This window comes from Buteo buteo, chromosome 19 (genome assembly GCF_964188355.1).
Source record: "Buteo buteo chromosome 19, bButBut1.hap1.1, whole genome shotgun sequence".
Lineage (NCBI taxonomy): Eukaryota > Metazoa > Chordata > Aves > Accipitriformes > Accipitridae > Buteo > Buteo buteo.
This window is the reverse complement of record NC_134189.1, coordinates 12,166,009-12,179,961: the sequence shown is the minus strand read 5'-3', so window position 1 is coordinate 12,179,961 and position 13,953 is coordinate 12,166,009. Positions and strand designations below refer to the sequence as shown.

At 49.4% G+C, this 13,953-nt stretch overlaps 1 protein-coding gene across 1 annotated transcript in view; it reads left to right on the top strand.

Moving 5' to 3' along the window:
* LOC142042253 (sodium- and chloride-dependent betaine transporter-like) overlaps positions 1 to 3,997 on the top strand; it is a 38,034-nt gene extending 34,037 nt beyond the window's left edge. Inside the window, exons 14-15 of the mRNA XM_075052001.1 lie at positions 372 to 542; positions 3,854 to 3,997. Of these exons, the coding sequence (XP_074908102.1) occupies positions 372 to 542; positions 3,854 to 3,997 (315 nt within the window). The remainder of the gene's footprint in view (positions 1 to 371; positions 543 to 3,853) is intronic.
* Positions 3,998 to 13,953: the final 9,956 nt, after the last annotated feature.

Genomic DNA, 13,953 nt, shown 5'->3' with positions numbered 1-13,953 from the left:
TGGCTAGAGAGCCCCAAGACAGGTAAATCTGTGCCCGTGTGGTACTTTTGGAGGGCTTCTGCCAGGGACAACAACAATTCCTGACTTTGATATGAATAAATGGATGTCTCAATGTTGCTGGACCCTCAAAGCTGCTGCCAACTTTGCTTAGGTTGAACCCTTAAGAAGCCTGAAGGCTTTACACTGCTGAGAAGCCTGGCCCTGGCTCTGAGATAACTCCTTGAGTGGTCAGCATGCACCAAGCTCTGCCTCGCTGCAGCTAGCAAGGTCTATGCTAGCTCATGCAAAACATCACACTCATTGCCACCCAGCCAATGCTTGCAGCTCACTTTGCTGCTCCTTTTGCTCTGTCTGTGTTTTCTGCTCCTCAGGCTGTCTTCCTGTTTTCCCTGATCAAGTATACACCCTTGAAATACAACAATTCCTACGTGTACCCGCCCTGGGGCTACGTGGTGGGCTGGCTGATGGCACTCTCCTCCATGGTCTGCATTCCTCTCTACGCCATCTTCATCCTCCTGAAAACCAAAGGATCCCTGAAGCAGGTACTGGGATTGTGGTCACTGGGTGAGTTGCTGCTGCTTCCCCCAGACAGCTCACGGGATGGGCTCCAGGGAAGATGTACGTGTCACATTTCTCCTGTGAGAAGGCAAGGGGAGCGAGTGGCCCTTCCCCAGAATGCCCTGTAGCTCTTGCTGGCAATTTGGAGGGCTTGGAGAGTCCCAGCACAGCTTCCAGATTGATCATCAAATGTCCAGAGTCTCCCATGAGACGTTGTACCACCATGCTTAGCGCAATATGTAGACACATGCAGGGCATCTCTAACACTGGCTCCACTGGATGGCAGAGGAACCCCTCAGCGTGGGCTACCTGAGGCCACAGGCTGATTGGTTTGGTTTGTGGTTCAGGCGGTCCTGCTGGCCATGTAAGTAAGGATGGCATGTCATCACCTTTGCCTCCTCTTTTGTTACTGACTACTGCCAGCACAAACCAGGTGCAAACCCAGCATCTATTTTGCCTTTACTTCTTGTACCTTGCCTCTGCTCCCCTTTTAGTCCTGGGTCAGGACTGTGTTATTGTCTCTGGAGAAATGACACGTAGCTATTAAAGAGGACATGCTCACAGAGCTGTAAAGGTCTACCCTGTGCCATGCCCAAGCCTGTCCTCTTTCAGTGTAGACACCTTGTTCTAGGAAGAAGCGTGTCTAGGAAAATGGTGTCACAGAGATGACACCCCACCTGGCCCATGAAGAAAGACCTGAGTGATGTACAGTGCATATAAACTTCTGCACAATTTCTTTTCTGGTCCTTCCCTGACCTCACTGACTGTAGGCTCATCTGCAGCTGGCTGGGGTGGAGAGCAGGTGAACAGGCGACAGGAGCATCCCTGTGGCTCTGGTGTAGGTGTGACAGTCACATTGTGGGGTCATGGGGAGGAGGAACCTGCATTGCCAACACAGCCAGGGATGGGCTGGGTGCAGGGTGTCCCCATCAGCTCCGATGCCTCAGGGAAGGTGAATCTGCACCAGCGGGGGCTCTTATTTGCTGGCTGGGAGATGCGACTTAATAGGGAGTGACAGGAGTTGTGACAGAGCTGGCTAATGCCCATCTCAGGCTAAGGAGAGGATACAGTGCATTGCCCAGACAGGAACGGTAGTGATGAAAGTCTTCAGTGACACAGCGAGAGGGGCATAAGCCGTGCAGGCAGGGAGGTGGAGGAGAAGTATGATACTATGAAATAGTTCCTGTTTAGCTACCTTTGGCCCTCCTGGTTGCCATTGATGGCCATGAAGAGATGACAAGGTTGGGAGGGAGCTAGAAGCTGTACACGTCCCAATAGGAGGAACTCCAGGTGAATCTTGTGCCAAGGTGCTGTGAAACGATTTGCTCCAAGTTCAGACGTTGAGTCCTGCCTCTTACAGCCTCTCCTGTGCTCTGGGCCATTTAGCAGTAATGCATCTGTCCTTTCCCATGGCTGGTTTGAAGAGTTTGACTGGGTGGCTGACAACATCTGACTCCCCACAGCTCAGAGGTTCGTATGTCCAAATGAGGACTTGGAGCTGTCCGTGAAGTAACTGCCCAAATGTCCCACCTGCTAAATAAGCAGTATTTCTCACCTGTTGCAAAGTGCTTTGAGCCTTTGGACTGAAACATTGCTGTAAGTAGTGTTGATGCTTATTTTACAGCACATCCAAGGAATTGATTTGGCCAATTTCAGATTGAGGGTTTTTTCTATTTGCCCTGGTTTAGATGACATTAGTTGTAATTTCCAGGGACTTCTCAGTTATATTAGCATGAAGAAACTTCCAAGGATGTGGTTTAGGTATGTAGGAAGGAATCAGCTGCTAAGCCTGGGCTGATTCAGGGGAGAATCAAAGCCAACCACACAATAAATACCTCCTGGAGTAGTTGCTCTGGTTTTGACAACCAGTTTTCTCAAAATATACCTGTTCCCTTTTTCCAGTCACACCCCAGAAATGCAGTGAATTAATTTCCTGACATAGATGCTTCCAGGAACAGTGCCTTTCAACTTAGTATTGCAAACCATTCACTGAAAGCAAGTTTGTAATTGGTAATGATGATCAGCCACTGTAACGAACTGATTCCTCTTCTTACACTTGACTGACCAAGAAACACAAATGTTGTTTCCTAATGCGTCTGATTAGGACAGCTCAAGCTCCAAAGACTGCAAACTTGCAAAGAACTGCTCACAGAGCAGCTGCAGGCCAAGGCCAATTTCGGAAATCTTGGGGCAAATACTTTTGAATAAATGAGCAAAATCTGGGATTCTGGCAGGCACTTCACAAGGAGTGGAAGCACTGAAATTAATCCAACGAGTCACGGATGAATTGCCTGCTCTGCTTGTGATGTGCTCTGCAAGGGAGGAGCATGCACTGGTCTGAACAGCTTGTGACAGAAAAAGTTAGTAACTGTGAAAGCTGGTATTCAGCACAGACGTGATGCCCTGGCCCATGGAGCCAGGCAGGTGGCTGCAGGACGCTGCGTGTTACTTGGCTTTGGGAGGAGCCCAGGCACTCAGGAAGGTGTGTGGTACCAGAGGGGCTTCAAAAATGGGGTGAGAAAGACCAGAAATTCACAGCAGCTGTCTCTGCGGCCAGCACCCTTTGCTCAAAGAGCTCCAAGTTTTTTGCATTTTTTAAGAATAAACTCCCCAAAGCTGACACAACGCTAGTGTACGTGTGTGGAACGACCTGCAGCCCACCTGCGTTGCAGAGGACAGGGGGAGCTAAGGGCAGGCAGCTGCCCCACAACCCCTGCCTGCACCTTCGCAGTCTGGCTGGCTGGAAGAGGGGAGCTGGGATGGCTTGGGGGCAGGAGCCAGTCTGCGGAGCGACGGCTTTACCAGGGAAATGCCGCTGAGGTAGGTAGGTGTCACCTGCCACCCTGTTTTGGACCATAGCAGGAGATGCCCAGCACTTTCTGATGGTCAGACCATTGGGAAGGCTCCATAGCTCCCACCAAAGTCAGCGGGAAGCATGGCTACTTGGCACAAGGAAAAAAAGGGCTCTATGGCATTTTTTCCATGGCCACAGAAAATGTCTGCTGGGTTAATCCCTAGCACCCTTACTCCCAGAAACATATCTGTGAGGAGCCCTGTACATCAGATTGTCAGTCCACGACCCGGGTTTGAGCCCAGAGGTGGAATAATTGTCCTTTAATTGAAGGTAAAGCAAGCCTTCTCTCCTTCCTCTCCCTATCACAGCCATTCGGCGGGAGACAGCAGGAAGCTGGGCGCCTTCGCTCTCTAGAGGCCTTTGCCCCCTGCAATGGTTGTGGGTCACTACTGGGTGTCAGTTTGCTTATCAGGTTAATTAACAGAGACTTCCTCTCCGCAGCGGCTAACACAGCTGATTTACCCAGCGGAGGATCTGCCGCAGCCGAAGAAGCGTGTGCCGGGGCTGTCCGAACTGAAGCGGAAGGGATGGTCCCCTCCGGTCCAGGAGGTGCTCAGTATCACAGAGAGAGAAACCCACTTCTAAGGCACTGGGGATGTCTCCTCCATACCCTGGACTGATTCGCTCTCTCCTTCCCAAAGTGGTTTCTTTTCTCTCCTGGGCTCTTCCCTTCTCTCCTTGACATCTGAGACAGAAGCATCTGGGACACCCTCTTCTTCCAGCCAGCTGGTTGCACCCACTGGGGACAGCATTTCTTTTGGCACCCTGGGGACAACTCTCTGTCAGCAGCTGGGGAGAGAGCGACACGCTTTTGTCAGAAGTGTCCTCCAGTACTGACACTGGCGGGGAAGAAAAAACAATGTATTAACAAAAAAAGAAAAGGAAAAAAAAAGCAGTCATGTTTGGAGGAGGGAAGGAAACCACAGTGGTGAGAGAGAGCAGAGAATAAAGGTGTGCAGGAGCAAAGTTAGGGATGCAGAGGCACAAAACGATGGGGCGTTAACGCAGGGAATAAGTAAGTTGGTTCAGAAGTACATAAGAAGCTGGAGAATGACAAAAGGGAAGTGCATTGCTAGGTCACCTACGTACAAGGGAGAGAGAGCCAGGAACATATCATAGGCAATAATAAAAGGAGGCTGCAGCGTTAGTAGTTACGGCTTCAGTTGTCATTGAAAGGGAAGAGAGTGGCAGGATGCTCAACGCAATCAAAGTTATTGATGGTGGATCTCAAGGCAGTCTCAGGCTGGAAAGGGGGTGAGGAATAACTGTCTGGGGGACTCACACTTGGTCAAAACTACACGGCCCAGTGAAAATGCATCCAAGAGTGAAACAACTGAATATTTGACAATTCTTTCAGAAAATTCATGGAGTGCAGGAAAAGTCCCAGAGCAGTTGGTAAAAAAAATGAGCTGCAGCACAGCAGGGAGAAATGAGACCCTGGGACTGCACGCCTACAAGTTTAACTGCACTGCTGGGGCATTTTGTAGAGCAATTAATGAAGGAGTTGATGGCCCCGATTCTATGCTGCAGAGTAGCTTTGGGGTGAGGGTGGGAGAAGGATTGCGCTCTCTTGGCTTTGCTGCAGATGACTGCTCAGGGGATAAGGAAGACATAATCAGGCGCAATAATCATAAGCTCAGGCAAGATAAAGCAATAATTAATAGGTAAGATGGGTTCTTTGGGAGCAGATTGTGTCAAATGAAGGGTCTCTTGTTGCCAGAGTAGTCATGAATGTGAGGCGATGGCTGGGAGGGATTGCGCTCGGATGCGGCATTTGGTGCGGTGCCACGCAGCTCTGTCCTGTGGAGGCTGGGACTGTAAAGCTCCCTGCCAAAACTTGCTTGAATGCCTATCAGAATTTCACAGTTAAAACCACAAGAAAAGACAGTGGCAGGATCCCCGCAGGAGCTTTGCCGTGGTCGAGGGCATACGTGCCAGTGCACGGCTGTGTTGCAATAGTGGTGCATCAAACCACACTGGAGAATGGCCATTAAAAAGAATCAGAGATGCCACAGGCTCCTTTCCCTTGTTCCTCGTTCCAAGTAATTGCTTTTCCCTGTGCTATGTGGAGATAAACCACCAGCACTGAAAGTAAGCGGGAAAATCGGGCCTCATCTGTGCAATGCGGTACCTATTCCAATTGCTATGGGAACCTTATCTTTTGCAGTTTCCTGTGAGTTTAACTGATGAATTAGCACAGGGCAATCTTTTCCCCATTTAATTTCCTTTCCTTTAAAAACTAAAAACTAAAAACTGTTGGTGAAATGAACACTAAAAGTCAAGTATCAAAATTTGTACCTCTCTGTGACATTATCGTTTGATTGGAGATGATCTACTGTAAAAGGTAGAGATAGCTGGCAAACCTCATTCTTGTTCCCTGCAAAGGACTGCAGCACCCCATAAGATACCATTTATTTTGTTTTTATTTTTATTTTTCAAAGAACTGAACGTCACATTGCAGCAATAGTCGTGGGAAGAGCTTAACATCCAGAGGCTTGCAGTCAGGCCTCATGGTAAGTATTTTGGTGGTTTTTCCTCTCCCTCCCAGCAGTGTTGCTCACGGTTTGGTGGGGGGAGCAGCTCCCTGCAGCATGTCTCTACATGCAGCCGGAGCAAAAACCAGTGGCTGCCATGAAAGAGCAGCAGTGCCGGGGTGGCACAGCCCGATCAGCTGGAGAAATCACCGGCACCTGGGGGGTGCCGGGTGTTCGCTGGTTGCTTGCTCTGTGGCTGCCTCCCCACGCTCGGAGCTGCGGCAGGGCTGTGCACGAGAGGCTTGTTTTCAGGCGTGGGCTGCAGCTGCCTTGGCAGTGGTCAGAATGGTGGTATTGGTTTTGAGAAGGAAACCTGCCTTCCCTTCTTCAAGCAACAGAAAGGAAAGTTAAAGGACTGGGACTTGCCATCCAGATTCAGCCTCAGGCATTAGCAGGGGTTTCTTGTATGGCCCTTGGTAGGTCATTTAACCCCTTTGCTCCTGCTGCCATGCCTTTAAGATGTAAGGTAGTGGCGTACTGCCAGACTAGTCATGGAGATGTATTCACTCCTTTTTCTGAGGTAGTCCAATAACACTGCAAAAATCCTAGACAGAAATAAATCACTTTTCAATTTTGAGCACAAATATGGGGCTGTGTTATTGAAGATAAATACTGCATGAACTGGTTCCTCTGTTGCTTATGTATAGTCTGATAGTAGTATCCCACCTCTGCCATGAAGCAGCATATTTTAATAAAGTCAGAGGAGGTATTGCTGTCCCCATTGAAAGCAATTACAAAATTCCCAGGATCAGGAAATTCATCCAGACACTTTGGATGGGATTGACAGGGTCTCAGGAAGTTTAAGGGAAAGCTCAGTGACCCAGGTACACCCAGCTGGGGGAACAGGGGAAAATGCTGCCAATGGCCGCCTTTTGCTATGAGACTCCCAGCGTGCAGGCGTGGTGAGAGACCAGGTAATGGTTTGATAAACTGCTACAAACATCTCAGGCTTTGCTGCGTGCATATGACAGATCTGACAGGTCTCCATCAGCCCCTGGAAGAAGGCACTTCTGGAGACCTCTATCTGATGGGAAACTGCTTCCTTCCTGCACACCATCAGCATGTAAATACACTATAGAAGGAGTGGTGTGGAAAGGAGGAAAGGAGGGAGAGATTACACACACACACACACACACACACACACACACGGAATTGTTGATAAGAGGCCAAGACATGATGCATTTGAAGCTGAAGGCCACGGGAAACTACAAGGTGGCCATACTGTGCTGCTCCTCCTGGTTGGAGGAAAACCACTGTATATAGAAGAAAGGACAGAGATCCATCAAGCACCTAATTACCACTTCTGGGTTTTCAGGTTTTGTTTCTTTTTCTCTTTAAAAGACCATTTTCACCCCTCTCTCCAGAAAGGAAAGCCAAGAAAATAGTTTGTTAAAAAAGAAATCAAGCCAAAAGGTCTTGTGTTTTCCTTCTCCTTTCTTCATTCTCTGTTTCTTGTCTTGTGTTTTTCCCATTGCCCCCCCTTCAGCCTTCCCTCCCTTCTCCCTTTGACAGTGCCAAAAGGAAAAAAAAGGAGAAGGAAATGACAGTTCAAAACTTGTACTGGACAAAATTTAAAAAAAGAAAGATAAAACAAATGGCAAACAAGCCAAACAAGTTGTTAAGAGTTATTTGCTTGCCACGCTCCCTCCACCGCTCATCCACCCTCCCAGCCAGAGAGGTTGTATCCACCCCTGTGTACACAAAACAAGCCCCTTCCCATGCCCTTCTGGCAAGTTTCTTTTTCACAAAGAGAAACGTTTTGTTCTTGAGCCTCTTCCCTGATCTGAATGAAGGTGATTCCTGGTCTGGCTGGACTGCTGCCTGGTCAGGTGGGGAGACACTTTTGTGTCCCTCACACAGCCCTGGGGCGGCAGCCGGCTGGGAAGCCCTATCCATCCTGGCCCTGGAGGGTGCATCCCGGCTCTGGAGGACTCTTATAGCAATTCTTGTACTTCTACCTTCATCCAGCATGAAGTAATATGTATTTTTTCTCATTGTCAGGATATCTTCAATTTTCATGACTCCAACACTCAATATAGTTTTTTGGGGGAGGAGAATTGCAGTGGTGTTTCATCTGGGTTGGAGCTCGGGTCTCAAACCTTCCCCTGCCCCAGGTGACCCTGGTAGCCCTCAGGCAAAGGACAGCAATCTGCTGTAGCTCCCAATGAGCTGCAGATGCAGCTGTGCCCTCCCTCCAGCCCTCCTCTTAGATTTTTGGGTGGAGAGTAGCACTAGCACAGGGGTTAGCTACCAAGAGTTGGAGCCACAGCTCCATCCTGAGCAAAGCTCTTGATTTTCCCTTGATCCTGTGCATGTTTTGCACCTCGCCAAGGGCCAGCAGAGGACAAAGTGGAGTAGGGACTGAGCTGGAGGAAACGGCATTTTTGCTTGTGAAAACCCTGAGAAGAGCAGGGGAGACCGGTTTCTCAGATGCCAGGGACCTTGGGTCATGTTTGTGTTGTGTGATTCCTGGGTGCTCTGCAGCAGCTGTGTGGTTTGTGCTTGCATCTGGGGACTTTCCTGAGCTTTTGCTTCCCTGGTGTGTGGCAGGAGGGGGTTGGTAAGGTGCTTTTCTGGTCCTGAAGGGCGGTGGGCCTTGCCCAGCTAGAAATAAGAGACAGTAGCCAAGTGACTTGGCTGCACAGCCAACAAGGGCCAGGAAAGAGGCAGTCTGCAGTCATGAGGCTATAGAGATCGTCAGGTCATCTTGCTGGTCTTTGATTTATTAGGTTACATGCACTTATGTACAGTAACCTCTTACTAATTAGCTAAGTTGGGTTTGAACAGGGTGAAAGGGGAATAACATTCATCAAAGGAGAAGATAAAATAATACAAGGTTTCAAAAAAGTAAGGGTTGAAGTTTAAGACCTGAGGGGATGAGAAGATGTGTATATGCTGCCATCCAGTTGCCCCCGCAAGGCTGCAGGGAAGGGCTGGGGCATCAAAGTCAGAGACTTTATTCCTGAATCTCTTGCTGGGGCCAAGGGAAGAGAAGAAACATGTCTAACAGTGCTGGGGGGGGGGGGGGGGCAATGGGGATTTTATTTTGCTTTGTTTTGTTTTGAAACCCAGAATAAGCTCTGCCCCCTCGACTGCTCTTGGAGCACGATCCTGGCTCTGTTTTGAATCCCTGACCCATGACTGTCTCTGCGAAGGAGGACATGTATTTTCAGAGCTGTCTGTTCTGGTTTGTCAAGCCTGTGCTTGGAAAGCCATGTGGAAAAGAAAGAGATTCCCAGGGAGAAATGCTTTCAATGGCTGTGCAAGGCCAGTCGTGGATGACTCCGTCCTGTCTTGCTTTTGGTGACATGCCAAGACCACGCTGTGAAGCGGTCTCTTGATTTTTTTCTCCTTTTTTTACAGGCTGTAGGATACTTTCCTGCCCAGCCTGGGTTACAGCCAGGACGGGGAGTTTCACCCCGCTAGCTGTCTAGGATGGCTGCTCTGGACTGGAGGCATGCTCATGCTCGTTTGTTATTTGCCAGTGGCCACTAGACTTTTCCAAAATATGCTTTATCAAGTGTGAGGCTTTTGTTGTGCCATGGTGTAGACAGTGGTCTCTGGAGAAGAATAAGTGATTACAGGCAGTCTGGTGCTTTTCTCGACCTCACTTTTCAACAGGAGATAAAACAATCTTCTTTTTCTTATGGAGCAATAAACACACCCCCAAACAAAAAAGCAACCTGTCACTCTCCCACATCCTGGAGAAGGGCCACTGCCACATTGTGCAACATGAGCCTCCCTCGCCATGCACTAGGTTTGACGTGGGGATGACCTGAGAGCTGGAGCCCGGTGTTTCTTGACCAGGCTCTCCGGGAGCAAAGGGCTTTGTGCTGGGATGCTGTGAGCAGTGCACAGGTGGACCCAGGAGTTGCTGAAGAGAAATCCCACCAGTGGCCAGGCACAGCGGTGTAAATCAGAAACCCTGGGTTAACCTCTTCAGGATGGCAGGAGGCAGCCTGGCAGTGGGAACTGGCCCAGTGCTGAGGCTTAATCTCATAACTTTGGGGAAAACATGTCCAGGCAGCGTTAGCTTTCTGTGTTACGCTTTTGGATGCAGTCCTGTGCCATGGGTGTCTGTCCCATCACCAACACAGGGCTCCCCCATTCCCAGCTGCTTTTGTAGGGCTCAGCCTTACACTTGCTGCTTAGCTAAAGCTTACATTACCAGCTAAGTAAAACTGGAGCCCCGGGGCAGCCTCCAGTTGTCCTGTCCCATAAACCTCCTTGTCCAGGACCCCAAGCACAGGAGTGCATGTCTCCACAGGGGCGAGTGGTGCTGGTCAGGCACAGTTTGCTTTTTCAGAGCCTGTGGGTGGAGGATATTTGAACGCTTTAAGAACATATTGATTTTACTGTGACAAGTTGGGAAAATGCCAGGAATTAATTTCCTTCCTTTTTTTTTTTTTTTTTTAAATGAGTTATCTGCCCTAGCCAGCAGCTAAAAGATCCAGCTTTTAAAAGTTATTTGGTGCCTAAAATTTTACATAATGTAATTTTCAGTATATCCCTCACACCAGCCTCTTTTGCAGTTCAAGAAAAGGGTGGCATTTCCCTTGCATTTGGGGGTGGCCAAGCTCAGTCCAACTTTCCTGCTTTCCTGCTCTCCAGTCAGTTGGGTTGGGCTTTATTAGGGCAGGGGGTGCTGAGCTGTGCAGTTACTACTGGGGGGTATCTGCAAGCAGCTGTCACAGCCTGAATTCAGGGGAGGCAGCAGCAAAACCTTTGCTGTTGGATCCTTGGGCTCCCGCGGGGCCTCGTGTGAAGAGGAGAAATGCAAAACTTTTCAGAAAGTTAAAGATACCGATCTGAGATGTTGCGCATCTCCACGGGAGACACATCCTGTGTCAGGGCATCTCGGGGAGAATTACACATTGGTATTTTTGTGTCTTAATCACACCACTGATGTCCGTGTTGTGACAAACACCGGTGCATAAATACATTGCTGCCAGTGTTTCAAGTTTGTGAGCCTCCAAACCTTGACTATAAGTAGAGGTAATTTGTAATCTTTGTAAAACTTTCCAAAATTTCTTCCCTCTCTGGAAGCAAGGGAAAGGTGTTTTACTGACCCCAGGCAGAGGTGTCAGCAGCACCTTCTGGTTGTTCTGGACAAAGTTCCTCGGACGGGCTGACGTGTGGCACATCGAACGACAGCAAAGTCATTTCCCAACATCCAATTCTATCAATAGAAGCAAATCCCCTGGAGGGTGAAATGCGATTGCTGCAAACAAGGGCTTGTTTTGGTTGTGTGCATCACATGGCAAGCAGCAGCAAGGCTGCAGGCTGGAGATGTTTTCCCTCACGGTACCGTCCCTTCCTACATGGTGATAAATGAGATTGCACCTGCGTGGCACTTCACAGGGGAGCCAAACCTTTGCTCTTCCTCCTCCTCCTGTCCCCAAGGCCCCTGTACTTATTGTGATGGAGCCCCTGTGGTAGGCAGTGGTTATACTACCTCTGTTCTTAACTTGTCCTGGCTTGCATCTCATACCTGAATCTATCCTCTTTTTCCTCCACACCTATCACACTTTTCCCCACACCCCTGTGCTTTTGAGGTCAAACGCAGCTGCGTAATAAGGCTGCTTCTCCCTGGAGGAGAGCATTGCCATACAGTTGTACTGGGAATTGGCATAAGCTCTATCAGTATAACTGTACTTAGGCTGATTTAAAGCATCTACCTCAGAGCTTTTATCAGCATAAGCCTCTTAATAAAGAGGGAAAAAATCATACGCTCTCCTGGCAGAGCTATACCAGTGGTGTAACTAGGCCTAAGGGCACATTTACTTTAAAGTTAGGTTGGTTTAACACAGTATGGGATTTCAGTTAAATCTTCCAAAGTATGTGAGGACACTTCTATTTATGTTCCATTCAAACTAATTTTAATTTATATTAAGTCCATCAGGATCAAGTTTGAGCTAAGTTGAACACAGTGTTACTTTTCACACTGTTTTGGATGGATTAGAAGCAATAGAGCTAAATTATTACAGTCCCTTGTGACAGCAGTTTCATGGTTACAAAGATGCTCAGGCTTTTTAACTACATTTATCAAAACAACCTGCAGACACAGGCACACTTTCATCAGTGTGACTATGTCCACCTGTCACCTGAATGGTCTTTAAACTGGAATAACCATGCTTGCAAAGTGGGCTGCTCTGGTTTAATTTAGACTAACTGGTTTTGATTTAGCTGGGCACCCTGGTTGCGTATGCATAGACAAGACGTAAGAGAGCTCCCTGCAGTGGGTAGGTACTGTAACCCTGCTGTCACACAGTCCTGCTGGCAGTCCTTCTCCCTGCAGAAATCCTGTGGCTGGTGTCCGTGATGGCTCTCGCTTCTGGTCCCTGGGGCCTTGTGCCCCTTGTTGGCGTGCTGGCCAGGAGGTGCACATCACAGGGACATTGGGCACCCACTTTCACTCAGATACCCCTGCGATGGGGGAGATAGCGGCGAACAGAGGGGCAAGGGGAGACTCTGCTGTGCTCAGAGTCTGCTCCCAAATCCCACCGTGGACACCAGTGGTACATGGTGGTCCCCTGGGAACACCAGTGTCCCTGTGTCACCTGGACCCCAGGCACGCTCGCGCTCTGGGGACTCCGGCCTTTGGAGCATCTCTGTAAAAAGCTGAAAGCCCACAGGCAGGTGCCGCACCCTTGCCAGTGCTTAGACACTAACCAGCAATCAGCTCAAGAGCTTTCTGGCAGCTCCTGGGAGGCAGGCGCTGGTAATCAAACCTCGCACTTTGGAAGAGCAAATCAGGTCTGGCTTTGCCCAGCAGGAAACTAAATCTGTGTCACAGTGAGGTGCTGTAGCTATCAGCATGATCAGAGGAACGGGCCGGGCTGCCCACAGGTACGGGCCGTCCTCAAGCACCATCATCATCTTTGCTGCGGCCGGGGAAAGAGATGTTGTGACAGTGCAGAGACCCGAGCTTTCACTGTGCTTTAGCTGCTAACAAAAGCCATAGGCATGCTAACCCTATACGAAGCGGTGCGCTTCTCTCAAACACTTCAGCCCTATTTCAGTCAAATGGAAGAATTGGTCACACACCTAGAAGTACTCTACCCAAACGAACTGGAAGTGAAGGCTCTTCATTGAAAGAAAAGAGTAGGGAAAATGCCACTGTGACCTCTTTGAAGGCAGGTTTCCGTGGGAAGGATATTTCACAGAAGCTGTGTGCCCCGGGAGCATGGTTGGCAGCCTGTGGATAACTATAAATGTGTGGGGCAAGACCTCTCCCTATGCTGTAGGACTGGCTCGTCCCCCCTTGCCTGGGAGCGATTGCACAAGGTGCCCAAGATCAGGAGGAGCCCAGGATCTGGCAGCTTTCCTGGGGAGAAGAGGCCAGCGAGGCTGGGAAGTGATTACATTATTGGGTATTAATATCCCAGCCACTGCTGATGAAGCAACCCTAGACCCCACCAGGGGAGTTTTTAACAGGCCACCTGGGTTGGGAGTCCTGTATAGCACCTGTGGGTGGAAGCTGGGAGGATTGAGCCCAGGAATTGTCCTGCCTTACCTACCCTGCTCTTACACGTTTTCCCTGTCTGTACCCTACTGACCACCGTTTGGGGGAGGATGGCTTGGGTGGCAGGAGTCGGACCAGACCTGAGCTCTGAGCCTGCTCAGGGAGGAAGGGTGCAAGCCAGCTTGACCCCCACTGCAGGTTGGCAGGATCGCTGAGGTTGGGGAGGAGAAGGCCATGCCTTAGGCTGGGCTCAAAAAAGCAACGCCTGCCAGACCTGCTGTGCTGGCCAGCTTTGCTTCCCTTTGGAGGTGGTGGACTTGGTGGGCTTAGTCAGAGCCAGGAAGCCTCACAGCTAGCAGCAGCTCTTCTCAGTGAGTGCAGCCCTATTCCTCTTTGCAAATTATCCTTGAGTGATTATGCTTCTGCTTATTTTACAGTGATTGTGCTAATGATTTTTGCAAATGAATTTTAAACTAAGAGATGGCTAGCCTGATTATTTGGCTGCTTTTACTGCTGCCATAGCATCCAATAGCTGTTATTCA